This window comes from Pseudoliparis swirei, chromosome 5 (assembly GCF_029220125.1).
Source record: "Pseudoliparis swirei isolate HS2019 ecotype Mariana Trench chromosome 5, NWPU_hadal_v1, whole genome shotgun sequence".
In the NCBI taxonomy this organism is placed as follows: domain Eukaryota; kingdom Metazoa; phylum Chordata; class Actinopteri; order Perciformes; family Liparidae; genus Pseudoliparis; species Pseudoliparis swirei.
The window spans coordinates 16,461,661-16,489,288 of record NC_079392.1 but is presented as its reverse complement, the minus strand read 5'-3'; the positions used below and the strand labels follow the sequence as shown (position 1 = coordinate 16,489,288).

The window sequence follows — 27,628 nt, the reverse complement described above, 5'->3', positions numbered from 1 at the left end:
TGAACAAGAAGTGACACAGAAGGGTGAGTAAAGTTGTATGAAGAAAACACAGACAACTCTCAGCCCCAGGGCGACCTGTCAATCACAAGGTCCCTGCCCTAAAGCATGCCCTGCTTTAGTTCTATCCATCCATCCATTTTCATCCAGACTTCCCTCTCACATGCTCTATTTGACTCCAAATTTACCATAGTTTACTAAATGCTGTAATGAAGAAGACTTGAAATTAGAGATTGAGACCATAATCTTGTTTGTAAATGTTTACTGTTGGAATAAATCGACTCAGACTTCCATACATCTGACTTCTTTTTGCAACCAGGAGTCGCCCCCTGCTGGCCACTAGAAATAATGCAGGTGTAATACATTTCCCCAATGGCTTCAGTGTTCAGACCTGGAGGTTGCTTTGGAGTAGCTTTGTCAAATGTCAGAAAATAACACGGATTATACTTTCGGAGAATCCCATGAAATATAAAATTGCAATGTTAATGTTAAAGTACTCGACTCAAAAACCTTAACGTCTGTTTAAAGTTGAGCACTTCTAACAGTCTTCAACTTTTCACCTGTAACAAATCAAGCAGCAGTCAATTCTCATTTAACTGAAATGTTTTATTCTAGTAAACAGCACAGATTATGGACCACCGTTCACTACAAACCAGCGTCTGTTGTCTTCTCTCATTAGTGTAAGTAATCCTCCCAATGGTTCCTCATCAAGTTGACTTTCTTCTTAATTTTGTAATAGGACAAATATAACAGACTTGATACTATACAGACTGTATACATATCGTATACATAGTTCGCCTACATGGGAGGAAGGGCAGTTCAAGGCAGAACAAAAATATATATAATGAATGGAAAATGAGTCCCCTCAAAATCAGTCTGACCAGATTCAAAGGGTTTTTGACCCAAATAAAATATCCAACATTCAGAGAGAGAAATACAATTAGTATTAAAACTGAAGAATATTTAAATTGTACATTTTTACATTTCTTTAGCTTCATCCTATAAATACCTCCTCAACATTGCTGATAATTAAAACATATTGAGTAAAGTTAATTGCTAGACCATTTTCTTTCCCTATAATAGATGAAAACTTTTGAACTGAAAGGTTTGTAGATGGCAATCAAAGCAGGAACTTCCTCCCCAAAGTGGGTGCAGAGGAGTGGGCGGTGGCTGGTGCATAAATAAACATATTAAAAACATACACTAGGTATCCCCCCCAAAAAAGTGCATCAGACCGGTTTCACAGGATACACAAAACAACAATAAAAAGTAAACATCATCTATTGCACAATGGAGGTATCCGACATTATAAATGATGGTACTGGTCTGGTCTAGGTAGTACACTATAAACAGGCTGAGGTCAGAGGGAGGGTGGACAGAAACACATGAAGAACAGATGGAGTCACAGTTCACGGTAGGCTTGGCTTCAAGTATTAATACATTTTGGGACCAACTTAAATGTGCAAGTGTGGAGAAAAAGTACCGTGAGTAGGCATCAAATATCTGGTCAAAATTGTAATACATATTACCGTTTGATTATTTGTATTTTTTTAAGTAGGCATTTGTATTTACCCAATTTTAGATACATTTACATTTGTATATACATTTAACATTTCAGAGCATTGTTTTGGTGACTCAGGTATCTTATCACCACAAGAATCCAAATGGTCCAAATGACATCCAGTGAGTGTCGAGCATTCTTGAACATTGGAAACAGTAGTTTGGCAAAATCTTTTTTTTTTTTATTATGAAAAAATATATATATTCCTGAGCTTTTAAACGGGAGATGTGGTTGAATGCTTCAGAGAAGCCAGTAATTGTCCACCTTAAATCAATGTTCTCTTATCAAGTATTTTCTTTTTGCTTCTGATAGGTGGGCAGCATTTGGCACCTTCACGTGATGACTGACAGATTTTCTATGAAGCCCTGTTTCCTGGATGTTGCCATTTATACCATGTTAAATGATCACAAACGTGGCCCGTTGATGCATATAGAAATAGCCACAAACACAAAATGTCATAGTAGAGACATAATTGCCATAAACCTCCTCCCAGACCAGTGGGTACCATTGCATCCTGTGACACGGATCTTTTCGACATGATAGATTTCTGTTCCTGTTCACAAAAAGGGGTTTGCTTTCAAAGAATGCAGCTCCGCCATTCATCCAGCTGTGAGCGACACGTAACATGAACTAAAATACCTTGTTAGCAAGACATTCTTCATCAAAACAAATGGGTATAGCTGACAACAAGCTAGCCTGTTAGCTTGTTGTCAGCTAACAGCACCATTTAGTTCCAATGAGGAATGAAAACAAGCACACTCGTGAAAATGTTACTGAAATTGTAACATATGACAGCAACACAGTCAAACCAATGAATGTGTATGGCTCAGAGGTAGAAGGGTCTCTTCAGAAGGTGTTAGTTGTGGACAGCTTAGAGAACAGGGGCACTCCGGCAGGTACACACTGTAACGGCTACAGCAAAGGAAACATTTATGATATGTAAACAAGACACACACAAAACCAAACAAAATTACTATCTGGCAGAATCAGTGGCTGCACAATAACTTTAGCATTTCTGTCCGATTTGGGTGAATTCACATGTTAAGCCCCAGGAGAGCAATTTAACACATGTATACAACATTTGATACTTTATCATGCTATTAACCGTCCATCATCTTGTTCAATGTGATGACTGGAGAGGCAAATGTTACACGAAATAACACAAGTTCAGTGTACCAGTCAGTGCAAAGCCTTCAACACAAATACTAAAGTCTCCAATGTGTTTGATGCAACTGTTTGTCTGAGATCCATTAAAAATACAGCTTGTGAGCATCAAACAGAGGACCTTGCCCTGAAGACAATCATATTACTTTTAACACAGTCCTGGATGAGAATCTGACAGAACTCAACTAGTCAACTCGGCATTCATATAGGTGGGAGGAATATTGAAATGATGAACTCCCCATACCATCAGCCAATCATTTCAGCAACATTTAAAAGGAACCGTGTGTAGAATTTAGCGCCATCTGCTAGCTTAAAATTAGCCGTTTTTTATCTACTTCTTGGAGATGTTTCTACAGTAGTCCAGAAGTCACGATTTGGCTTTACATGCTTGGCATGCAGAAGTTTCAGTTGGTTGGCAACCACAGCGCTAGATCCTACACACTGCACCTTTAATCCAAAATATAATTAATTTGACCGGTGCAAAATAAGACAAAACCGCAATGGAAAGAAGTCAAAGTCCATTGAAGTCAATTTAGACTGTAAAATCATCATTCTGCGGATACGGCAGGAATCTACTTAAATGCAGTACACTTGCAGTACTCAGTGTTGCCACTAGTGGCTGGCAGCTAGACTTAAATAAGACGAGTGAATAAACAGTAGTACATTTGTCCACCAGGGCAACACTGAGCACACTTTTAAGATTTGACCAAATGATGATACCTTTAGAAGTCCTTAAGAGGCGTCCACTTCTAGATTCTTCCATTCCTCTGAATAATAATAATGTAATAAACGGCATCTTAATTTAAATGTTCAAGCTCCATCAGAAGACATCCAGCAGTGAATTACGACGATTCACAACCCAAAGTACTGCTCATGGTTATAACTAGTCTTAACAACGGACACCAACAATCTCAACAAAATATGCTTAAACTAAAACTTCTTTCTCGTTATTTAAAAACAAACAAACGAGATAATGATAAACTTCGTATGTCTTCCCTTAAAGAAAATGTTTAAGAAAATGTAAGTGCCCTCAGTAGAATCCGCATGTGGCAAAACACTGACTGAAGCATATGATTGGTCATAGACACACAGCGATTACAGAGGGACATGTATAAATATGAAACACTATGTAATATGTGAAACTGAAACAGAATGAGACATAAAGTCTTCAGTGACTTAGTTCAGCAGAATTTGTTCTACTTTAAAGACGATTTCTGCCCGCTTCAAGTTAAAATGGACAATTCAGAGAAAAGAGTTGTTAAGTCCACAATGAAACATTAGAACATCACATATCAGAAATAGCAAATATTTCCCAATAACCCCTGATCCAAACACTCTGCAGCTTTTGCTCACTGGTGCACTGGAGTGACAAAATAACAATATTAATTTGTATGTTCATTAAAAAAATTAAAAAACGTAGAAATAATAAACCAGCTTGTGAAAACCGCGTCAAATATTCTCAATCTCTACAAAGATTCAAACATAGAATGTGTTGAATATGGTGTGACATCACAGCATTGGGATCGAAAGTACAGCATAGTTCGCTCTGTTAATAGAATATATACATTTGATAGAGGGGGAGTACTGCAATATCACAACAAACTCCACACGGTAGTCACACTACGGAAAAAGAAAATAGATCTGTTCAATTTGTTTCTGTCACTCAACCGAATATGTTGACATTTGAAGCTGTTATCTTAATTTGTCAGGGCTTTGTCACATTATAGGGAAACAGTGTAATGGATCTTTATCTTTTTCTCGGTGTGTATATATATATATATATATATATATATAGTTAATATGCACAGTTGGCGAGTAGTTGCTTTTTCTCTCCTCCCATAATGTGACAAGAATGAATTGAGTCACTGAGCCAGAGGAGGGAGTCTCTCCTGAAACAGAAAAAGCACATGCACTGGACATAGAGGGCCAGATTAACCCACTAGGGGTTTTCAGGGCCTGTTTTTCGACCTGAAGCATTTATTGAATTGAATTGAATTATTCTTCAAGCCTATATTTTATATCAATTTGCATGTCAACGAGAGGGTCATGCCCATTATAAATGTATGACGTGACAGCGGCTCTGGCGATGCACTCCAAATTCTGGGTAGTTTTGTTAGCCGTTAGCTGTGGCGATGCAGCTTTGTGTGTACTGGTACTTCTGTTAGCCAAACAATCAAACATAGAATGGGCACACACACTCACTAGCTCACAGCCAATCTCATTATCTCTGCTATGAAATAACAGCAAAAAATAGAGGCCATAAAGGGAGATGGTCATTCTCAGCCTGTAAAAAGAAGCTGTTCAATGTCTTCTGTTGCTCTACAGCACATCACCTCATTCATAGGTAATGATGCATGCAGTGCTGCAAGGCCCTCATCATATCAGTTTATATTGTTGCATAGCATATTCCCGTACAAATGTGCGATTGAATTATTGACCAGAGTCTAAGTGCCACATAGTGAACCTGGGAATTGGTCGATAATTCAATCCAAAATCTGAATTTAAGGTGAAAATCCCTAATCTAGTAATATTGGTATCAGATTAAAAGAAATAGTGATATTTGTAGAAATATGCTTCAACTCAACCAGCATCACAGGAGATCAGAATCCAAAGCCTATCTTAGCACAAAGCAGAGGGGAACGTTAAGTCTCAAGCAGAAGTGGGAACAAAAAACACGGCGCTTTTCACTTCTCAACTCTGTCTGGCTTAGTGACAGACATTCCTGAGGGAAAAACATGTTAAAAAATAGATTGAGGAGGGTAAAATCCAGTCTTCTCTTTAGAAACAAATACTTATGTATCACCGCATATCTGTTTGCTTTTCCATGCCAGCAACACACGTCAACACTAAATGCAGGCACGGTTCATACCATCAGCAGCTCAATGATAAAACCGCATTGCTCCTATATATCAGGAATAAACTAAGGAAACCCCTGCAGTCTAAATTGTAGTGGTATTTTCCATATCCCCACATTGTGAGAGAAGCTGAAGGAGGAAAAACAACACGTTGAAATTCAAACCACCGAGGGGTTCTGCCTTCTCATCCCTGTCCAGCCACTTTAGTGCATTTACACAGTGCATCTGTTTGTTTCCATCAGGCCCCTCTTCCTCCTTCAATCCTCCGTCTCTTCATGTCAGCAGGAGAGTAGCTTTATTTAAATGGAGGGTCAGTGGCTAGATCCGCCTGCTCTATTCATTGAGTTGTTGCAAGTGGGAGGAATGTAAAACAGTGACGGTGCAGGTCCTGTGTATGTGTGTGTGGACCAGAGTTTGTATCAACACTTGGTAGAGTTAGTCCAGTGAGATGCTTCCTGTCTGCATGTTTAGATGTCAGTCATGTTAGCTTGTGTGTGTTTAAGGATATGTGGTCGGGGTTCCAGGTCATGCGTTGGACATCTCGGCCTTGCTGAGGGCGATGGCTAGCTCCAGGTCTTCCTGCTCCTGCTGCCTGAGCCTCTTGAGCCTCTCGCGTTCGGCTCGCTCGCTCTCTCGCTTCACCCACTCCAGCTGCTGAGCCTCGTTTCCAAACTACCCAGAGAAAGAGAGAGACACAGACACAGATGAGACATGATATGAACTCAACAAGAGAAGCTGCATCTAAATATGAGCTCCTGAACATTCTTAAACTTTGGACCTAACATTTTTTAGGTTTTTCTGGATAAATGTTCTGATTCAACAGCTGTCAATTGCTAACTGCCACTGTCAACTGCCATTCCAAAGGATAAAGTGCTTTAGAAAGAAGAAGGACAGTAACTAACACATTATAGAGGACCCTTGTTGGTAATATCCCAAGAAAAACCCATGTAGTTTTTGCAAATCAAGGCAATAGAGGCATCTTAATTTGCTCAGCTGGTTTTAATGAATCACGGTGTGTCTCTTTTACATGCATAACTCCAACTCCCGTATAACCCTACATACAGTATATGACATCTTCCCCTCTTTTGAGTGTTATGTCAATAGTCAATAACATCAAAGGAACACTTTAACTGAAAATGGCTATTCAAACAGCATATAGCATAAATAACGAATAACTCAAATGGAAAAATTTTTCTCCAGAGTGGGGAGTGTGGTTCTAATTTTCCACCCCATCAACAGCTTGGCTGGACTGAAGCTTATGGTGGAGCAGGAAGTGGACCATCTGTACGGCTCTCTCTGCGTGCTCATTGCACTGTGGGTGGTGAGGGCTGGATGTGCAGTGCTTGAAGTCAAGCTGCCCCGCACACTCCTTGAACTCTGCACTTGAAACCTGGGGTCCAATATCGCTCACCACCAGTGGCGGCTGGTGAATTTTTTTGGGGGGGGGGCGCAGTTGGGCGACGCGGTTTAAATAGCACTCAACAATGAGAAGAAAAGAGGTTTTGAGTAGAATATTGTAAAAAACAAAGCTTTATTTCAAGAAAACAGCGTGCTCAACACTGTCCAATAACAACTATCAACACACTGTAACTTTGGGCATGAGAGGTTCAGAGCAGAATGCTTTAAGAAACATTGGGTTGGGTTTCAGAGGTTTGCAAAATAAAAGAGTTTCACCCTCACATGAAAGAGGTTCAGAGCAAAATAGAGTCAGAAAGAGATGCAGCACATGTTACATTGGGTGTTTGACAGAGTAGACCCCACTACTGTAAAGAAAAGTAGCCCTCTCTTTAAAGTTGGCAAACTTCTCAATAACTCTCTGGTTAAAGTCAATCATGTCTGTAACCCGCCTGTTTCCATTATTCTTGAGGGAATGTGTCTGTTTTTCAGAACTTCGTTGTGTTTTCGATGCCAGTTCGGTCTCCTTCTGCTGCTCTGCTCTGCAAACAGGGTTAGCTTCATGCTGTTAGCGAGTTAGCTTCATGCTGTTAGCTAGATAACTGCAGCAAGATTCGTGCTTCTTACACTTGTCTGAAGCTCTTTAGATCCCTCACCCCGTTGTAGTCCAGAGAGTTTCAGTCCCAGGACTTTGGAACAACAGACAGGGGAAACTAAACAGCGCATTACTCACTGAGCTCCAGCTAACCAGCTCCGTTAGCAACCTGCTCTGTAGCTCCGTGGAGCTCTCTGGGCTGAGGGAACGATACCGGTCTCTCATTTGCCGAATAGTCCAGTCACGTGAAATAAGAAACAATGTCATTGGCCAGGGCGCACATTTTTGTGCCCCAAGATTCACGTTTCATCCGCCAATGAGAAGCCGTCCTTGCCGAAACGACCGTGAAATGTTTGCTCGCTGCCGTGCACACACGTTTGGCCGGTGCCCTGAAAATGGGGAGGGGCTTCTCTCCGTGAGGATGAGTGGCGATATATTATTTATGTCACATTTAACTTAAGTGGTTGTTGACAGAGGCTTACGGTCTCCTACACACATTTAGCGCGTCAACACGGTATATTTACTATTTAACCCTTGTGTTGCCTTAGGGTCAATTTGACCCGATTCAATGTTTAACCCTCCTGTTACCTTTATATGTACTAACATATTTTACCCTTGAGGTCAATATGACCCCAGCTATTAAAATCTCCAGAAAATTATTAGAATTAATATTGTTTTCCAAGTTTAAGTGTGAGGTACTTTATGTTTGTTTGTTGACTCCCGAAAGAACACTGACATTAAACATTGAATCGGGTCAAATTGACCCGAAGGCGACAGGAGGGTTAAATGATTTGGTATATAATGTTTTTTGACAGGATATATTATATTTTTTTCTTCTTCTTTTTTTTTTCATCTCAAAATTTTAAGAGGGGCGGCGCCCTAGCGCCCTCTATGGACGCACCGCCACTGCTCACCACCTCATCTGGAATGCCAAACCTGGTGAAGACTGTTTAGGTTTCAAATGCTGGTCTCCTTGCCCTGCAGAGACATTCAGTTTGTTGAATATGTCTCCCAGAAAGCAAAGCTTTGCAAGCCAGTGTGTATCCTGGAACAAGGTGGAATGGGGAGATCTGTGCTCGATGAGAGGGGCGTGTACTTTAGATCGTAATTCCAACAGCCCGTTAAGTATTCTCCCAGAGCGCACCTCTGTGTGCAGCAGTTGTGTGTCTTCAGCTCCCATGTGTTCACCGAAGCGCGAAACAGGCATGCATTGCGTGGCCTTGACTTTATGATGTTGATCACTTTGATGGCGATGCATTTCTTTGCACGCCAATGCTTCCCTGAATATAACACAGTGAGTCAGGGTTTCCGGTTTTCCAACTCATGCCGTTTTCACAGGTGTTGACAACATCAAAAAAGTTATTTCCACTTGTTTGTCCCTCCAATGGTTTGCAAAAAAAGTATGTGCTCATAAATGTTGTCAAAATCGTATCTCACAAAAGCAACAAGTTGTGCATTACCATAACTTCCACAACTTGCTCGACAATGTCTGTTCCCATTACATCTACTCTGCGGCACACAGAGTCATTCGACAGAGGCACAGTCTTAACCTTTTGAGCTCCACAAGATTTTTGAGGTTTCTGCTCGAAATGACATACCCAAACTAAAAAGGGTGTAGCTATGCAATCACAATAGCTATTTGAATAATGTTGGTGGTATAATAAAGGCAACACATGTGAGCTTTTGTTCAGATGTGTAAATATTAGGGCTTTCAGCGTTAACGCGTTAATCTATGCGATTAATTTGGCCGCGATTAACGCACTAACATATTTTAACGCAATTAAGGCAACTTTGTTTACTTCCTTCCCGTGTGGGTTGAAGTTTTTTCACTCCCCTGAGTGTCAAACCGCGGCAGTGCAGTTTGACACTGTTTCCGTTTTTAAAACAATTAGTTCTCCGCGAAAATACGGAGCAGACATCAGTTTAAACTCCTGGATTAATCAGTCGGGTTTCCTCCTCCGCTCTGCTGCTCCGATTCACAGAGACAGGGGCGGGGGGCGGAAAGAACTCGTCACACGAAACCCTTCACCATGATTTGTCAATCCATTTGTGTCAACATTTTGCGAAAAAAACAACCAATGAACACTCAGTAAATCACAAAGGACCTCCCACCACACAGGTGAGGCTCATTAGCAACCTGTCAGTCAGAAGCCAGAGAACACGGCGCAAGGACAACTGTGCCTCATTATAGAGAGATGAGATTGTTCTGGAATGTTTGATGTATAATACATGGGTATGTGTCATATGCAAAAACCTTTAAAAGGTTAATTTACATTTTTTTGTAAAATCGAAAAAATGAGCCCAGACTCCAGAGGGTTAACGTGACATATTTGAATGTCAGTCAGTTTACCAAGGCCACTTGTTCTGCTGTTCAGTGTTAAAGATGACAGGACCAATGGGGTCTCAATATACTTCTTTTTTTAAACTAATCTAGACGTTTCACTGAAGAAACAATTTATCATCCACAATATTAAATACATCGCTGCACTTTATAGGTAGGAGCCTCTTTGAAACACAGCTCTGTGTGAAGTTTTGTCTTTAAAAAAGAAAAAAAGAAAAAAGAACTTTTAATCGCGATTAATGAATTTCAAAATGTGCGATTAATTAGTTTATTTTTTTTAATCGATTGACAGCCCTAGTAAATATTAGTATATGTTACTGGTTAAAAGTAAATAAAGATGAAACTTCTATTTTCATAGAAGTTTCAGGTTCGATTAGAGAGAAAAAAGCACTTTCAGGATGAATATCTCCTGGATGGATACACAGCAAAGGCCTTAAATCACCCAAATAATAACACAACTTGTGAACAGACTCTCTGCAAAGTATGAATAAAGCAGAACAATAGTTGGAGAGTTTTTAGTAAAGAGAATTAAGGCGAGGTCTCAAAAACTTTGCATTTGGTCACATTGGAGCACCATCTGTGCCATTTGACTTTTCTCATGTACCAAACCATTTATTTCACTTTTACTTTTGGTGTTCAATACATCCAAATACATCATTCTGTGGCTTTAAAACAGTAAACCAAAGATAAAAAAGCGATCAAACAAAATGGTGCTGTGCGCGTGCATGCTGCGTGTAAAGCTGGTTTTTTGGGTCTGTCACAGCGCAGGGCGGATTTTGAAGAAGGACACGCCATTGGAATCCTTAGAGCCAATAGTATCGATTGGTACAAAGCAAGACAAGATTGACAGCACTCTGGGCAGCACGGTGGCTCAGTGGTTAGCACTGTCGCCTCACAGCAAGAAGGCCCTGGGTTCGAATCCCGGTCGTCCCGGTCGTTCCAGGTCCTTTCTGTGTGGAGTTTGCATGTTCTCCTCGTGCCTGCGTGGGTTTACTCCGGGTACTCCGGTTTCCCCCACCATCATAGACATGCACCGCAGCCTCACCCCGGTTCGTATGGATGTGAATGAATGTTGGTGGTGGTCGGAGGGGCCGTAGGCGCAGTTTGGCAGCCACGCTTCCGTCAGTCTGCCCCAGGGCAGCTGTGGCTACTGATGTAGCTTACCACCACCAGTATGAGTGTGTATGACTACTGGACTCTGGACTCTGTAAAAGCGACTTTGGGTGACTTGAGAAGCACTATATAAAATAAATGATTATTATTATTACTCTGAGCCAATAGGAGACAGAAAGGCGTCGCCATATTTGAAATGTGAAATCCGATTCGCTGAAATTGAACTTCCTGACAGCTGACTATGACGCTTCCCCAAAAGTCCGCCTGGTTTTTAAAAGGGACATACACACTCACTGAAGCCATGGCAGCTGGAATGAAGGGGAGAGAAACGTTTTTTCTTCTTCTCAAGAACAAAAGTAATTTGTATTTGCTGGGTGTAAATCTATGAAGCGATTACTATTTCTGTGTCCTTTGGCTCATATCTCCGTGATACTCTGGTGCAGAATGATTCTGTAAAGATATTTAGAATCTGTGTGGAGTCCTCTTGCTTTCTAACATCTCATTTTTTATGATTGCACAAAGCTACATGTCGCTAGCTCCGGAAACGTTCTGAGTGGGCCGACACTTGACACAATTATGATTATGATATTTTCATTTTTATTTCAGTTGGTGTTTGAGTTGTGTTGAAATGGCTCACTGACACTTGTAGCCCAAGTTGTCTTCTTTAATTTGATGTCCAACATCAATATATTTGTTCATGTTTGTTATAATGTTATATACAGTTTATAACACAATATCATAAACGCACCCAATTGGGTGCGTTGGGGCTAAAGTGGATCTCTCTGCTGCGTTTTTGTCCAGCATGGTCTCCGCCAGCACAACAGCGGCTGGAAGGAGAGGGTCTTCGGCTAAAGTAAAGGTTGTTTGGCTTTAGCTATGAGCAAAGACCTCTAAGAGGCCTCCAGTGCTTTGACTGATGTCGTGGAGACTTTACACATTGAGTCTTGAGATGACCTGAATTCAGACAGCTTCCTCTTAAAAAACTCCTTCATGCTACTGTTAGCTAACCTTTCTCCACAGAGAAAACGGCTTGGGTGGGTTGCAACTCATGGACGTAAATCCAATTAAGACATTCATAGTCGTCTGAAAACGGGTGGAATTTTGCCAGCTCTGGTTTGCCTTCTTTGGTACATGTCTCTCCGTATATTCAGCAGCATTGCCGCTACGCTTCATCCACAACTCCATTATTTAACTTTTCAAGGCGATAGTGATTGGCAGGTGATGACAGGTGGCGTGTGCCAGGTTGGGTCAAATCATCCTGATATGGGAGAGACGTGAACGTTTTTGAATATATTTTATATATTTTTTTTTAAATTTATGTTAAAGAAATCTCATGTACACATCCCCTGGAGTGCCTTCACGTACCCCCAGGGATACACGTATCCCCATTTGAGAACCACTGCTCTAGACAACCATCACCCCACCACTGTGGAAGATAGGCAGGGGAGGACACCCACCACAGCCCCTGGCCCCAGTCCCCCTCCATGGCATTAGCAACAGAGCTATGCAGCAGCTGTTGCCACAGCCCCTACTTGCTGCACATCCTATTGAACTGATAAGTACATATCAGCGAAGTGTTTTAACGCTCGACACGCCCCCTCATTGCTCATCAGTTATTTGATTGGATGCTGCAGCTGATCGGACTGAAGACCGAGAGTGAAGACGGATCAGACGGGTTCTTTTATAATTATGTCACAAACAGAATTTAAAAACGTAAAGACGTAAATAATCAGCGGCCACTGTCATCAGAAAGAAATGCCGCTATTAGGTATTACAAAGAAATAACTCTTAATGTATGCAATTGTATTAAAGAAGTAATATGGAATGTAGTAGTAAATTAGATGATAGCAAAGCACTGAATGCATTAATCAATTAGATCAGGTAAAGAGCACAAAATGTATTATGCAACTATAACAACTACGCTTAGTAACTTGAATGTACTAGGCGAGTAGAGCAAATAGAATCATTTGAATGCTTTATGTGATTTTGAGGCAGAGTCAGACAATGATCCGTGAAAGAGAAGAGGACATGCTCAGGAATGTGAGGTGTAATAAATGAACCTTTTAGGGGCGTGTCTTGTATGTCAATGCTCATAACTTCGACACTGTTGGGACTAATCACTCAAAACTTGCAGTATATGTGCACATTGCATCCTGTAACATGCACAAAAAATGGTTAAACAGTAAAACGTCGGACCGACGAGTCTGCGTTCTCGGCCGAACGGACCGGCGTTCATGCCGGCGCCCCTGACTGGCGCACATGAACGAGGACATTTAGAGCTGTTTTCAACTAGAACTCAACTAAAGCTACGACGGATAAAAATGCTGCTAAAACTAAAGGGCACTTTCATCTACTGCAAGACTGGATCCTAAATAGCTGCTTCCTACTTACCATTGCAGTGAGTTGGAAGATATACAATGTTGGATATAATCGGCAGTAGAAGAGCTACATCAATATATATATATAATTTAATACTATTGCATACATCCAGAGTTACTTCTTTGTAATACCTAATAGCTGCCACGATGAAGTGGCATCTCTTTCCCACTGATCACATCTGGATCAGCCGTCAGCTGGAGAGACTTTTGACGGAGTTTATGTCTGAACACATAATCATTGTAAAGGAATTGTTTTCTGGTCCTGAAAGTTTTTAGTGAACATTCCAACAACAATCCACTATAAATATTGATAAAAAAGATCGTATAACGTTTTGAGTTAATTTAATGGTGTTAAACGGTTATCTCACTGTCAGTGTGATGTTTTTCTGTTTTATGTTACCTGTTTAACAAACAGCATTGAGTATTTATACACAGTGTGTGGTATTTATACTTTATGTGATTTATATTATATGGTATTTATATATCTTATTATACTAAATATTATTATATGATATATATATATATATATTAATATACATCCACTGTATGAGAACCATATTTAAGATTTCCAGAGCATCTACATAACCTTGCAACAGTCAGGACAGACATGGGATTTCCCATATGCACACAGATTTAGATTATAAATCTATTGCCAACATTTCTTTAAGTTTCACTTCCTTAAAGCTTTGAGCTATATTTCCATTTTCAGCCACATGATGGAACTTCCATCAGTAAATGTGTCAACATACTCATCAAAAACCTTCCGCCTTTATGGTCTTTCATTAGAATCAGCTTTTTTTAATGTGAAGTTCACTTTCTTGCTCAATCTCTTACCTTGACTTTGTCCGATCCTGTCAGAAAGGTGGATTACAGAACAGAGGTATTATAAACCAGGCGTCCCTGAACAAAGCTAGTGTACAGGACATCACACCACAGCACACAGACACTGTGAAGGGGACACCTGCACCGGTTCTACTCAGTCCACTTTCTTCAGCTACTCTTTTTATATTGTGAGAAAGTGATTCTGCTAGCTTCAAACTGCAGGCTAGTTTGTGTTGACTGAAGTGACTTATGATGCCAACACGCGACTGAAGGCAAAGTAGACATTTGCTGCCAACAAGTGTCACAGGTGGGACAAATGGACTGATATGAAACCGACTGTTCAGGGAATCCCTTCACATGGTGACAAACAACACCGGGAGCTAAAGGAAGGAGCAGCGAAACAGAAACAGGAGATGTGACATGCAGAGTAAAAATAAAAAGATGTCATCAAACTGCAGTATGAAGAATCAGAAAACTCCTGCTCATAGCAGATGGAATTATTGTTTCATCAGAGCTATTTCAATGTATGAATGTCAGATTGTTGTTGGGCTGCTGGGAAAACTGATAATGAAGCCTAGATCTAAATGTTACAATGCCACATAATTTCAGCAAGGACTGGTTCACATTATGGCAAGTCTATTTTGTCCCCCATCGATTCCATCGGAAAGCAATTTGATTACAACATATCTGTGTATTCAGACGGTTTAAAGGCCATGAGCTTAAAATAACCAAATGTCTGTTTGAGTGAATGACTGGAATGAGATGGTTTTGTGGGAGTAGACTTAGATTTAGCAGCTGATTTAATAGATGTATTATTAAATAATAATGGTTAAATCTGCAAGAATCTTACACTGATAATTCAGAATAAGGAAATGCTTCACGGTTCAAAGGACGTGTTTGAATGACTAACATGTTTTAAATTACATGCTTATTCAATATTTTCCTTTATAGACAGTTGAGCATTCACCTTATATCTACAGTCCCATGAAAAACGGAATGTTGAATAAAGATGTGGGAGGAAGCTTGAGTGCACTCTTTGAAATAAGGTTTCCAGAAGGGTTGTTCTACCCAGAACCATTTGCTTCTGAATAACCTTTTCTTCAAGAAAGGGTTTTTATGAGGTCTTTGTAAGATTTAGGGTTCCATTAAGAACCCTTTTCACTCAAATACCCCCTTTTAGAATAAAGGGTGTCCAAGTGCTATTCGACTAATGGTTTCAGAAATAACCCATTTCATAAAAGAACCATGTTGGAAGAAAGATTTCTTTCAGGATTTTTGAGAGCATGGGTTGAAAGATGGTCGAGAGAGAAAGATCTACAGGATATAGAAGGGTTCTCAGTGGCACCCTTCGGGTGGGTTCTGGGTGGAACCCATTACACCATAAATGGGTTCTTTGGAGAATCTGTTTATTGGGGGTTCTTTCAAAGATGGTCCTAGATACAACCCTTTGTTAATTTCTAGGTGCGACGATCTGAAAAGTTTGAGGTGAAACCTTTACAAAAGGTTCTACCAGGAACCAACATTGTTTTGAAGTCAAAAACCATATTATGGTTCTTGTACGCACCTTTATTTCTAAAAATGTGTGGTGGTGAAAAATGGCAAACTAAAGTGACTAAATACATGCAGAACAAGAACAGACTTAAAGGACCCATCAACCACCAAAAACAAAAAGGAACATCGTACCACACCCACATACACGTACACACACACTCGCGCACACACACACGCACACAGTGAGTAAGGTCATGCAGGGCAGACAGACTCAAGAGCTAAGAGTTGAGTGGTGATACTGCTGTGTCACATGTAAATTAAATCAGACTAATAGTTGAACTGAGTAGCAACAGTCAAACAGAAGCCTTATTCTAGACTCTACTGGTCCAGACTGACCAGACGCTATGCCAACATGCCTTTGATATTAGCCCTCAGTCTTTGTGAAATTCTGGGGAAACCCTGACAAATTTATGATATTCGTCCCACCAAGAAATAATCCCATCACATAACCCTCCTCTTCCTTTAATACTCTACATGATTAAGTGATTATATGACCAGTTGTTTTTGAGAATTCCCCGTTTCAGAGCAGTGACGGGGTATTAACAGTGTGAAATGTGTGTAGGTTGTTCACAAATAGAGGAGCTTGTTAGCATGGAGAACAGATACCGGTGAAAGAAGTTAAAGCAGAGGTTGCCTTGTGTGTTGTCCTGCCTTATTAAGTACTTCTATTGTCACGCTCATATTGTAGCTCAGTTTTCTCAACTTTACCTAGCATTCATTTCTGGTGCTGTGTTATGTAAACGGGATTGAACGCAGCGTAATGCTTTGGCTGAAATCAATATCACACTGCTAATATAAATACATTTATGGGCAAGTAAAAAAAGAAAAGATTCTGGTTGCCTCAGAAAATAAGTAATTATTCATAAATTTGAATTTGATAAATTAAACAATTGATAGTTCCAGCTTTGATCTGGACATCTGATCATGGTCCTCTGCATTCATAATCAATATTTCTCCTTCTCCCAGCTCTCAATATGCAAAGAACAAACATGTCTTTCTTAACTGATTCAGATACCGAGTAGGGAGACATAGTCTCGACTGAGATGGATTCATACTAATTAAATATATTCTATGAGCACTATCAGCCCTTAAAAAGTGACCTTGTGGCATGTTAAATTCACTAGAACTAAAGTCTAGTGACTAGTTGAGGCCACGCTGCTCTGCACAAACAGTTTTAACAGTATCACCCATCTCAACTTACAGAACGGAAGTCTGCAAAACCCAAAGAGGGCTCTTTAGGGTCTTTACTTGATGCAGAGGACGGGGCGAAAGGGTCTTTGCCACTGAACGGGTCTCCCAGGCCCTTTTTACTCTGAAACGGGTCAATGGCGTCGCCGCCGAACGGCTGGAAGGGGTCGCATGGTTTGGAAGGGTCCGCTGTGCCAGAAGTGCTCACTGGTGTGCTCTTACCTGAAGACATAAAAGAAAAGAGGTAAGCATCGCCCAAGGGGAAGTGAGTTGTGTGTGTGTGTGTTTTTTCATTCATATTGACAAATGCTGAATAAAACAGCAACTAGTTCAGAGCACTCATGTGAAAAAAAATATCAAAGACTAGTATTGGAAATTCTAATGAGAATGCTGCTTTTTTTTGCGCGCATAAAAACATTGTTCTCCCGTCACAGCCAGCAGATATCTTTTTTTTTCATCTGTAAATATCTTTTATCATATTCTTAAATAAATTATTGGTGGGAATAAGGACACACAGAGAAGGTGCTTCTGGGATAGCAGAGAAATAATCTTTTTTGTTTGAAGAGGAGTCGTACACCATTATTTCAGCAGTGCAACAAAACAGGACTATTAAATGTGGTCTCCTAAATATTAGATCTCTGTCATCTAAAGCTGTGTTACTAAATGATTTAATATCAGATAATCACATTGATTTATGTTTAACTGAAACCTGGCTGAGCCATGAAGAATATGTCTGCCTAAATGAATCGACTCCTCCAAGTCATTAATACTCATATTCCTCGAGGCACCGGTCGAGGAGGTGGAGTAGTAGCTATCTTTGACTCGAGCCTATTAATAAATCCTAAACCTAAATTACACTACAACTCATTTGAAAGCCTTGTTCTTTGTCTTTCACATCCAACCTGGAAAACACTACAGCCAATTCTATTTGTGATTCTGTACCGGCCACCAGGTCCATATTCAGAGTTTATATCTGAATTCTCAGAATTTATATCAAGTTTGGTTCTTAAAACTGATAGTTATTATTGTAGGAGATTTTAATATTCATGTGGATGTTGATAATGATTGCCTTAGTGCTGCATTCATCTCATTCATCTTAGTGCTGCATTCATCTCATTGTTGGACTCGATTGTCAGAGAGTACAGAAACCCACTCACAGCTTTGGCCACACGCTTGATCTTGTTCTTACTTATGGCGTTGACATTGAGCATTTGAATGTCTTCCCACAGAATCCTCTTCTGTCAGACCACAACCTCATAACTTTTGAATTTATACTACCGGAGTGTACACCGTTAGTCAAAAGTTTCTACACCAGATGTCTAACTGACAGTGCTGTAGCTAAATTTAAAGAAGCGATTCCTTCTGCATTTGATTCGATACCACGTCTCAATATAACAGAGGACTCCTGGTCTAACTTTAGTCCGTCCCAGATTGATCATCTTGTTGACAGTGCCACAGGCTCTCTGAGAATGACACTGGACTCGATAGCCCCTCTGAAGAAGAAGACAGTGAGGCAGAGGAGGTTTGCTCCCTGGTATAACCCTCAGACCCGCAAACTGAAGCAAACGTCACGAAAGCTTGAAAGCATATGGCGTTCAACTAATCTGGAAGAATCCCGCTTAGTTTGGCGAGATAGTCTTAAAACATATAAGAAGGCCCTCCGTAATGCAGGAGCAGCCTATTACTCATCAGTAATAGAGAAAAATAAGAACAACCCCAGGTTTCTCTTCAGCACTGTAGCCAGGCTGACAGAGAGTCACAGCTCTGTGGAGCCGAGTATTCTTATAGACCTCAGTGGTAATGACTTTATGAACTTTCTTTAATGAAAAGATTTTAACTATTAGGGACAAGATTAATAATCTCTTGCCCTTAACCAGTGCCAATCTGTCCTCAAGTGGAATAGCTTTGGAAACCGCTGTATGCCCTGGTGTATATTTGGATGGCTTTTCTCCCATCAACCGTGACCAATTATCTTCAACGGTTTCTACTTCTAACACGTCTACCTGTCTCTTGGACCCCATCCCGACGAGGCTGCTTAAAGACGTTTTGCCTTTAATTTGCAGCTCTCTATTAGATATTATCAATGTGTCTCTGCTAACAGGCCACGTACCACACTCCTTCAAGGTGGCTGTTATTAAACCTCTCCTGAAGAAGCCCACTCTGGATCCAGGGGTGTTGGCTAACTACAGACCGATCTCTAACCTCCCCTTCCTCTCCAAGATCCTTGAGAAAGTGGTCGCAAATCAGTTGTGACTTTCTACATCATAATAGTTTATTTGAGGAGTTTCAGTCAGGATTTAGAAAACACCACAGCACCGAGACAGCACTAGTGAAAATTACAAATGACCTCTTAATGGCAGCAGATAAAGGACTCATCTCTGTACTGGTCTTATTCGACCTTAGTGCTGCATTCGACACCATTGACCATGACATCCTATTACAGAGACTGGAGCAGTCGATTGGCATTTCAGGCACCGCACTAAGTTGGTTTAAATCCTATTTATCAGATCGATCTCAGTTTGTATTTGTAAACAATGACACCTCGATAACCACCAACGTTAGTCACGGAGTTCCACGGGTTCTGTGCTTGGACCAATTTTATTTACCTTATACATGCTTCCTTTGGGCAAAATTATCAGGAAACACTCCATAAACTTTCATTGCTATGCAGATGATACTCAACTATATCTATCGATAAAACCAGAGGAGAGCAACCAACTCAGTAAAATTCAAGCATGTCTTAAAGACATAAAAACATGGATGACCTGCAACTTCTTGATGTTAAACTCAGACAAAACCGAAGTAATTTTACTCGGCCCTGAGCACCTCAGAGATCAATTATCTGGTGATGTGGTTTCTGTAGATGGCATTGCTCTAGCATCCAACACCACTGTAAAGAATCTTGGCGTTATCTTTGATCGGGACTTGTCCTTTAACTCCCACGTAAAGCAAATCTCAAGGACTGCATTCATCTACGTAATATTTCAAAAATCAGGCACATCTCGTCTCAAAAAGATGCAGAAAAATTGGTTCACGCGTTCGTTACTTCGAGACTGGATTACTGCAACTCCTTATTATCAGGCTGCTCTAATAAGTCTCTTAGGTCCCTCCAGTTGATCCAGAATGCTGCAGCTCGTGTTCTCACTAAAACTAAGAAAAGAGATCACATCACTTCTACACTAGCTGCTCTGCACTGGCTCCCCGTAAAATCAAGAATCACTTTTAAAATTATTCTCTTAACGTACAAAGCCTTGATTGGTGATGCACCATCATATCTTAAGGAGCTTGTAGTACCATATTGCCCCACTAGAGAGCTGCGCTCACTAAATGTGGGGCTACTTGTAGTTCCTAGTCTTAAAAAGTAGAATGGGAGCCAGAGCCTTTAGTTATCAAGCTCCTCTTTTATGGAACCAGCTTCCAATTTCAGTCCGGGAGGCAGACACAGTCACCTCATTTAAGAGTAGACTTAAGACTTTCCTCTTTGACAGAGCTTATAGTTAGGGCTGAATCAGGTTTGCCCTGGTCCAGCCCCTTGATATGCTGCTATAGGCTTATAGCTGCCGGGGGACGTTTAGGATGCACTGAGTACCTATCTCCTCTTTTTTCTCTCCTTAGGGATGAATTTTCATCTCTCAATCACACGTTACTAACTCTGCTTTCTCCCCGGAGTCCTTTTGACTTCACGTCTCATGGGGGTCATCGGACCCTATGAGACGGCATAGAGCCTATCTGCCTGATGGATCATCGAGGTCTGGGTCGTGGAATTCCTGCTACCGACTACGCCACTGTCCTGTTGAGACTCCGCCCACTCCTCCTCTCTACTTCCATCTGCCTGATGGATCGTGGAGGTCTCCATCATGGAATAAGCCTACTATGAACTATTCATACACTCTGTCATATTCATTGAATGTGTTTTAACTCTAAATCTGTCCTTCTGTACACATTACATCTATTGCACCTGTCCATCCTGGAGAGGGATCCTCCTCTGTTGCTCTCCTGGAGGTTTCTTCCCTTTTTTTCCCCCTGAAGGGTTATTTGGGAGTTTTTTCTAATCCGATGTGAGGTTTTGGGACAGGGATGTCTATGTGTACAGATTGTAAAGCTCTGAGACAAATGTGTAATTTGTGAAATTGGGCTATACAAATAAACTGAATTGAATTGAATTGGTGAGAAAGCGTGCTGAAAGAAAAACAAAAACATGTCATATTAAAGGCTTCAGGTCTCACATATCTAAAGAGGAGGAAGTAAAGCAAGTAATGTGCATATGTTCACTGATAGCTGAGAGATATAATGACCGAGTACATGAGTAATTCTCACCTCAGTGAACTAAGTTGATAACACAGGATCTAATTTGATCTGTTGTGGATTAAACGCACACAGTTCTAATTAAATCACTTGAGGGACTGTGTGACACACACACACACAAACACACACACGTACACACACACGATTCTCATAGATGTGCCCACACCCTGCTTCCCTGCTGCTGTCACCTCAAAGATGGCTACCAGCTTTTGAAAGTCAAGCGGGTTTCACCCACACAGCAAAGCAATTCACATCGAGTTCTAACGCATCGTCTTTCACATGCTGACATATCCGCTGGTGAAGGAAGTAACACAGAGCTAAAGACAACAGCCAGAGGACCCAAATCTAAAGAAAAACCCCACAACCCATTCTCAATGGTCTCCTGGTTGGGTTTCTGCCCACATTACCAACTGTTGGTTCACCAATTTAGACAAATAGACTTCTGTTGTTCATGTTCTTTGACCACATGGTCACATTCATTGAAAACATCCAGGATTTATGCATATAAAACTAGAGCCTGCAATTCATGGTTTGGTCTTTTCAAAATAAAAATTGTGATAAATGACTATCACAATTTCCAAACCTCAAAGCAACCCAAAACATTCATTTTACAATTGTTAAAAAAGCAATAAAAGTTTAAATTTGTCAGTGTAGAGCAGTGGTCCCCAACCACCAGGCCGCTGCCCAGTATCGGTCCGTGGGTCCCTTGGTACCGGGCTGCACAGAAAGTTTAGATTATTATTATTTAGATTATCAAGGTCGGAAAGTTTTGCAAAAAGACCAAATAGATCCGTCTGTGACTCTTGAGACATGTCAAGAGGTTACGCGATAAATTACAGCAACATTTCACAATCTAGTCACTGACGGCGGCCTTAAGAGTTTCTTTCAGACAACATTTCTGCCGGTCTTCTGGATTCAAATTAAGGCAGAATATCCAGAATATCCTTAGAAAAATGTACTGAAACCCTGCTTCCATTTCCAACATCCTACCTTTGTGTCCTGCAGGGGTCGGTCTTTCCTCCTAAATCTCTTCAGACTTTTGCATTTGTAGCTTTTTAGGGATAAACAGAGCAAGAACTGTGTATTTGGTGTTGACAGAGGTAGAAACACAGAGATAGAAACAGACGAAAAACTGGAAATAGCGCATTGTGGTTGTATCCCTATGTTTAAATCCATAATTTAATCCCATTATGTTTCATTATTATATTATGTACTAATAGACATTTGGCTTTGTATCTTCTCTGTGCCCAAATTGACTCTTTTCTGTTTACAGAACAGAGCAAAGTTATAAAAAACCGATTTTGTCTCGTTACAGAAAAGGCAACGTGTATATTTCATCACAGCTATACACCACATTAAAGTGTAATTTTCCCTATAGCGCCAGATTACAACAGAAGTAATGTAAGATTCCCTTTCCTAAAGAACAGGTCTTTGTTCTTTTATTTAACAAACTAAACAGCCGTACTGTATGTTATTAATCGTATCTACACAACGGCATGTGTCAGGAGAAATACTTCCCCTGACACATGTCAAGAGGTCACATAATAAGTTACCACAAAAACCCCAACAACTTTTCCGGTGTTCTGGATTAAAATCAAGGCAGACTATTCTGAGATCGCCAAAAAAGCACAGAAACCCTGCTTCCATTTCCAACATCCTATCTTTGGTTTTCTGCAGTTACAGAAAACAAAACTAAGTTACGCAGTAGATTGAATGCAGCATTAGATGGTGGAAAGTTTCTGGACAGAACCTCAAGAGAGGGTTTTAGGTTGAACTCTTACACCATAGAAGGGCAGTCAGTAGAAGCTCTCATAAGGGGTTCTGGGTTCTAGATTGCGCCTTTATTTACAAGAGTGTATGTGTGACAAATAATATAAACTGAAAAGCCACTAAGTAGCTTGTTTTCTTGACTAGGAATTAATTTTTCAGAGATCTGAAAATGCATTTAAGACTCTTATATAGGCCATTCATTTAGTCAGTTTAACTGAAGACTTGAAGATGTTAAAGACATGCTCTGCCTGAGGACTATACAGTCCAGTATTTCCAAGAAGACAAAAAGAGAACATATTATATAAAATCTAATTCTCTGTTTATCAGACTCAGTGATAATGTGCAACAATGTAACATAAAATACAACAGTTGTCATGGTAATGGCAGTATTAATGGAGAGTTGAAGCTTGCCCTGGCAGAGGATCGTGGGAACGTTAAGAGCACACCATGTTGCTTGTATAGGTGTTAAAACCACAGAGCCAATCAAATCGTTGTTATACAACGAACACATGCCTATTTAGTTCCCTCCACAAAAAACGTTGGTCGATCGGGGATCAGCAGTTCATTTCCCACTCCACGCTAAGCAAAACTGCATACCTGGCCTCAGTTTTTAATTCTTTCAGTAAACTGCACGCACACACACGCACACACACACACTTAAGAAACCACAAACGAACTCCGCCCTGTTTTAAAATAATCCACAACATCCGTGGCATCTAATTTCAATGTCAATAACAGGATTGTACATGCATTATTTCCGAGAAATTGATAGAGCATACATACTGTACACATGTGTGTGTGTGTGAAAAAGATTAAATGAAAGACAAAGAATATAATGGCAACAATTGAGGACAATTGTTACAATACTGGCATTTGGCCACTGCCTGGCCTTATATGACACACACACACACACACACACACGCCAAACGCACGCACGCGGAGAGGAAGCAAGTGAGGGCGTGTCTGCAAACAGGCCAAGCTAACAGCACATCTCGCTCTTACAACATCACCTTCACGGTTGCCCACACACAAACATCAAAGCAGTGATTTGTGAACAATCATGATATGAAAATCAATATAAAAACGTCGGCTGGGGTTTGAAAGGTTAAAGAATCCAAAGTGAATTTGAAGCGTTGCACAGTGACTATGAACCTGACTGACAGCTGCTGGAATGAAATTAGCATCCACGGTGTAACAGACTTCTTTCTTTCTAGCTCAATTCCACAACCACTGACTCAGCAAAGCATGTGGGGTAGTGCAATAGCAGCACACATGACCACAGTTTATGGTTGAAAACACAGAGAAGGGGATTCTGGGTAACAATGGCTCGCACTATAAGCACCAGGGGCTGTGTTGTGCTGTCCAAAAATATACTGTTTTGATCCTTTGAGATCATGACATTCATCCAAAAAACGAATCCGCACAATTAAATGCATTAAATCCAACATTTGCCCCAAAGGTTTGGTCGGTCTTTCCTCGTAAGTCTCTTCAGTCTTTTGCATTTTTAGCTTTTTGGGGATAAACAGAGCAAGAACTGTGTATTTGGCATTTGCAGAGATAGAAACAGACAAAAAACTAGAAATACTGCCACACACACACACACACACACACAGAGTTGTTTTTTGATGATATCCCTACTTCCTTTTTCCAGAGCCTTTGTATGTTCTCTCATCATTCGTTTCTAAGCTAAATGGGTATCCAATACGATAATAGACCAGAGATTTCCAACCTTTATATTTTACTTGAACATATTAAATTAGTTTGTCTCTTTTTATTAAATCAACTTCCTTTAATGAATATAACTCGTTAGTTTCCTCAAGGTAAATAAAGTGATGTCGCCTTGACAGATTTCACTTTTGGACTTTGCACTCTCTGGAGTTATTGGAAAAGTTTGGATGACAGCAGTCGGAAACAAAGACAATTCTGTACATAGTATAATGTGACAAACTTACTGGATGCATAACACAAATGTCGGTATATCAAAGAGCCTGATCTCTATTGTGCAGAAATACTTGGTTTGAACAGAATGTTTTCAAGTTTAGAATGAAGACAAAAACACTTTCAAATCTTTTAAAATAGTTGATATGCCGACTTTTGATTTATGCATCCAGTAAGTTTGTTTTGCATACCTGCAAACTCATAAGGATTGAAAAAGGTGAAACCGCGCGGGAGAGGGGATTTTCATTATATACAATATGGTTAAAGTCATTAATGAACCAACTTCCTTTTTTTGGGCCTGAACAAGTCCTTCAAGGACTCGTTTGAGCTGCTTAGCCTTGAGCCTGTTCCTTGAGCCTGTTCCTTGAGCCTGTTCCTTGCAGTCTTTTCTACCTCTACCTCCTGGTTGTCACAATACCAAAATTATGACTTTGATACGATACCTTCCATAAATATCATGATACCCGATACTATAATTCGATACAATACCATAAATACGATATGATAGCACAAATACGACACTGGTATATTTATCTATAATAGTAATAAATAAAACATCAGTATGGTTCCTTTTTACCAGCTTGTTGAACACTTAAAACAAATTGCATTAATATTAGCCTCCAGCAAGATATTAATTAAAACTACATGGTGCCATGATAGCATTGAATATACACGGCTGTGTAGGCCTTTTGTGTGTATCTGAGTGTTTGAGGTGAAACTCCCTTGGTCTGTGTGGCTTTGAAACAAGTTTAGCAGACAGTTCTCTGTATGTCAGTAGGCTTTCCTTCACTGTCTGCAGAGTAGCCACGGTACTTACATATTTCACTTCTGGCATACTTTTTTCCAAAAAGCCGAGGACTATCGGCAAAAGCTCCTACACTTCATGTCACCCGCTGTAAGTGAGCACTGTCTGTTACCCCCTTACAGTCAATGCGTACAGGCAGCATGACAGGGAGCTGAACGGTGCGTGCGCTCTGATCGTGCGCTATCGGATCGTTTTAACGTACGGATATCTTTTTAGTATCGATACACCGTGCAACATGACAGCAGTAGATGTTGCGGGCTGTCTTTAAAGCTTTGATTTAAAAATGGCGAATTGTGCAGGTATGTTCTTGAGATTTTAGTTATACGTGTGCAAATCTCTTTTTGACAACGTCAGACACATCCTGGAGCACCCCCTGCGATCTAGATAGTACTAGAGTCAGTACAATATAGAAGACAGTCAAAGCCGATCACCTCGTTATCTAAAGCCTGTTTGTGACACTCACCACTTGGTGGTTTGGGTCTTGGGGGAACGCTTTTCTTCGGTGGCAGAGCTGGCGTGTCATTCTTCCTGCTGAAAGGGTCGTCCACAAACACCGACTGGAAAGAAAGAGTGAGAGGAAGAACATGTGGTTGATTAGCAATCGGCTGTAATTTCAATACACTATAATCTGGCAGTCAGTGACACAGCTAAAGAAATTAAACACTTCGGCACTTCATAGGACATATCAGCCCCAAAAGGAGTGCTGGCCTGTGGTACCTTCTGGTAGTCTGGCATCCAGCCGGCCCTGCCTTCAAAAGGGTCTCGGGACTTCGACATGAGGCTGAAGTCTGCAAATCCAGCGGAGCTGTTGCTGCTGAACGAACTGCTTCCGAACGGGTCCAGCGTGCCAAACATGTCTGAAACAAGTAAGAATGCATTTACGTCAACAAGCACATTTATATGTAGGGACCACAATTACGGGCCAACATAAAATGTTCAGTATTGTTGAGGCCACTTTTCTTCCACTCCGACAGGTTTGACACCAAAGCGGACTAACATATTTGGGTTTTTTAATTCAGCCAGGCTAATGTTCCCAGGGCCTTAAAAGCAAGTGAGAGTTGCATCCAAATGAAGGAGCAGGTTGGGTATTCAATTATTCGGCTGCTATCAAAACATATTAATTTTAAATGGTTCCCTTTCAATGAAACCTACTTACTTTGGTGCTTATAGGTTGAGATTTGTGTCTATAAACAATTATTGGATGGATTGCCAGAAGATCGGGTGCACTTTAGAAATAAGCAATATTAATGAGCAAATGGTGGCAAAGATGGTAAATATAGTTAACCTGCTAAACGTCAGCATGTTGCTAGCATCTCATGTTAGCTCTTACTTCAGCATTTAAAAGAATGGCCCTAATTATTAATGATTAACTGTACAAAATTAAAGCTACGTTGCCGTTTTAATAAGAGCCCATTCAATTTCGAAACATTTAGATTATTGTGTCATAAATGATAGACCAAACCACAGCTAGTGTAGGTGCTGTGTAGCTGTTAATCAGGAGCTCAGTAAGCAAACAGGACACCTTTCCTCTCCAGACACCATTTTAATAGGCACACCAACATGGTAACCTCAGGCTGAGCAAAAACAGTGGCCCCGGCGTGGGGACTGGCTCGTTACCTCCAATCACTGAGGCATTTAGGCAGACCCACAACGTGTACGTGTTTGTACGCACTACATTGATATCTTGGAGGAAATGAATGAGCTTTTCTCTTGCCGAGGTGAACAAACAGCTGACTGAAAAACTCTGAACTCTGCACTGACTGACGTCCGATATTAATTTGTTCAAGGATTACGCCACCGCAAAAAAAAAAAGAGTAAAGTAAAGTACTCTGAGACAGACTACGAGTGTC

General features: G+C 40.6%; 1 protein-coding gene across 5 annotated transcripts in view; it reads right to left on the bottom strand.

Annotated features, from left to right (window-relative positions):
* Positions 1–241: 241 nt before the first annotated feature.
* The window catches only part of LOC130194090 (epidermal growth factor receptor substrate 15-like 1), a 69,316-nt gene continuing 41,929 nt past the window's right edge, over positions 242–27,628 (bottom strand). For 4 of the 5 annotated variants that reach the window (XM_056414973.1, XM_056414974.1, XM_056414975.1 and 1 more), the window contains 4 exons: positions 26,496–26,635; positions 26,242–26,335; positions 16,974–17,182; positions 242–6,249 (listed from right to left, as the gene is read on the bottom strand). In XM_056414973.1, the coding sequence (XP_056270948.1) occupies positions 6,103–6,249; positions 16,974–17,182; positions 26,242–26,335; positions 26,496–26,635 (590 nt within the window). In that variant the 3' untranslated portion in view covers positions 242–6,102. Of the gene's footprint in view, positions 6,250–14,233; positions 14,251–16,973; positions 17,183–26,241; positions 26,336–26,495; positions 26,636–27,628 lie in introns of all 5 variants that reach the window. The other variant, XM_056414977.1, reaches the window with a different exon arrangement.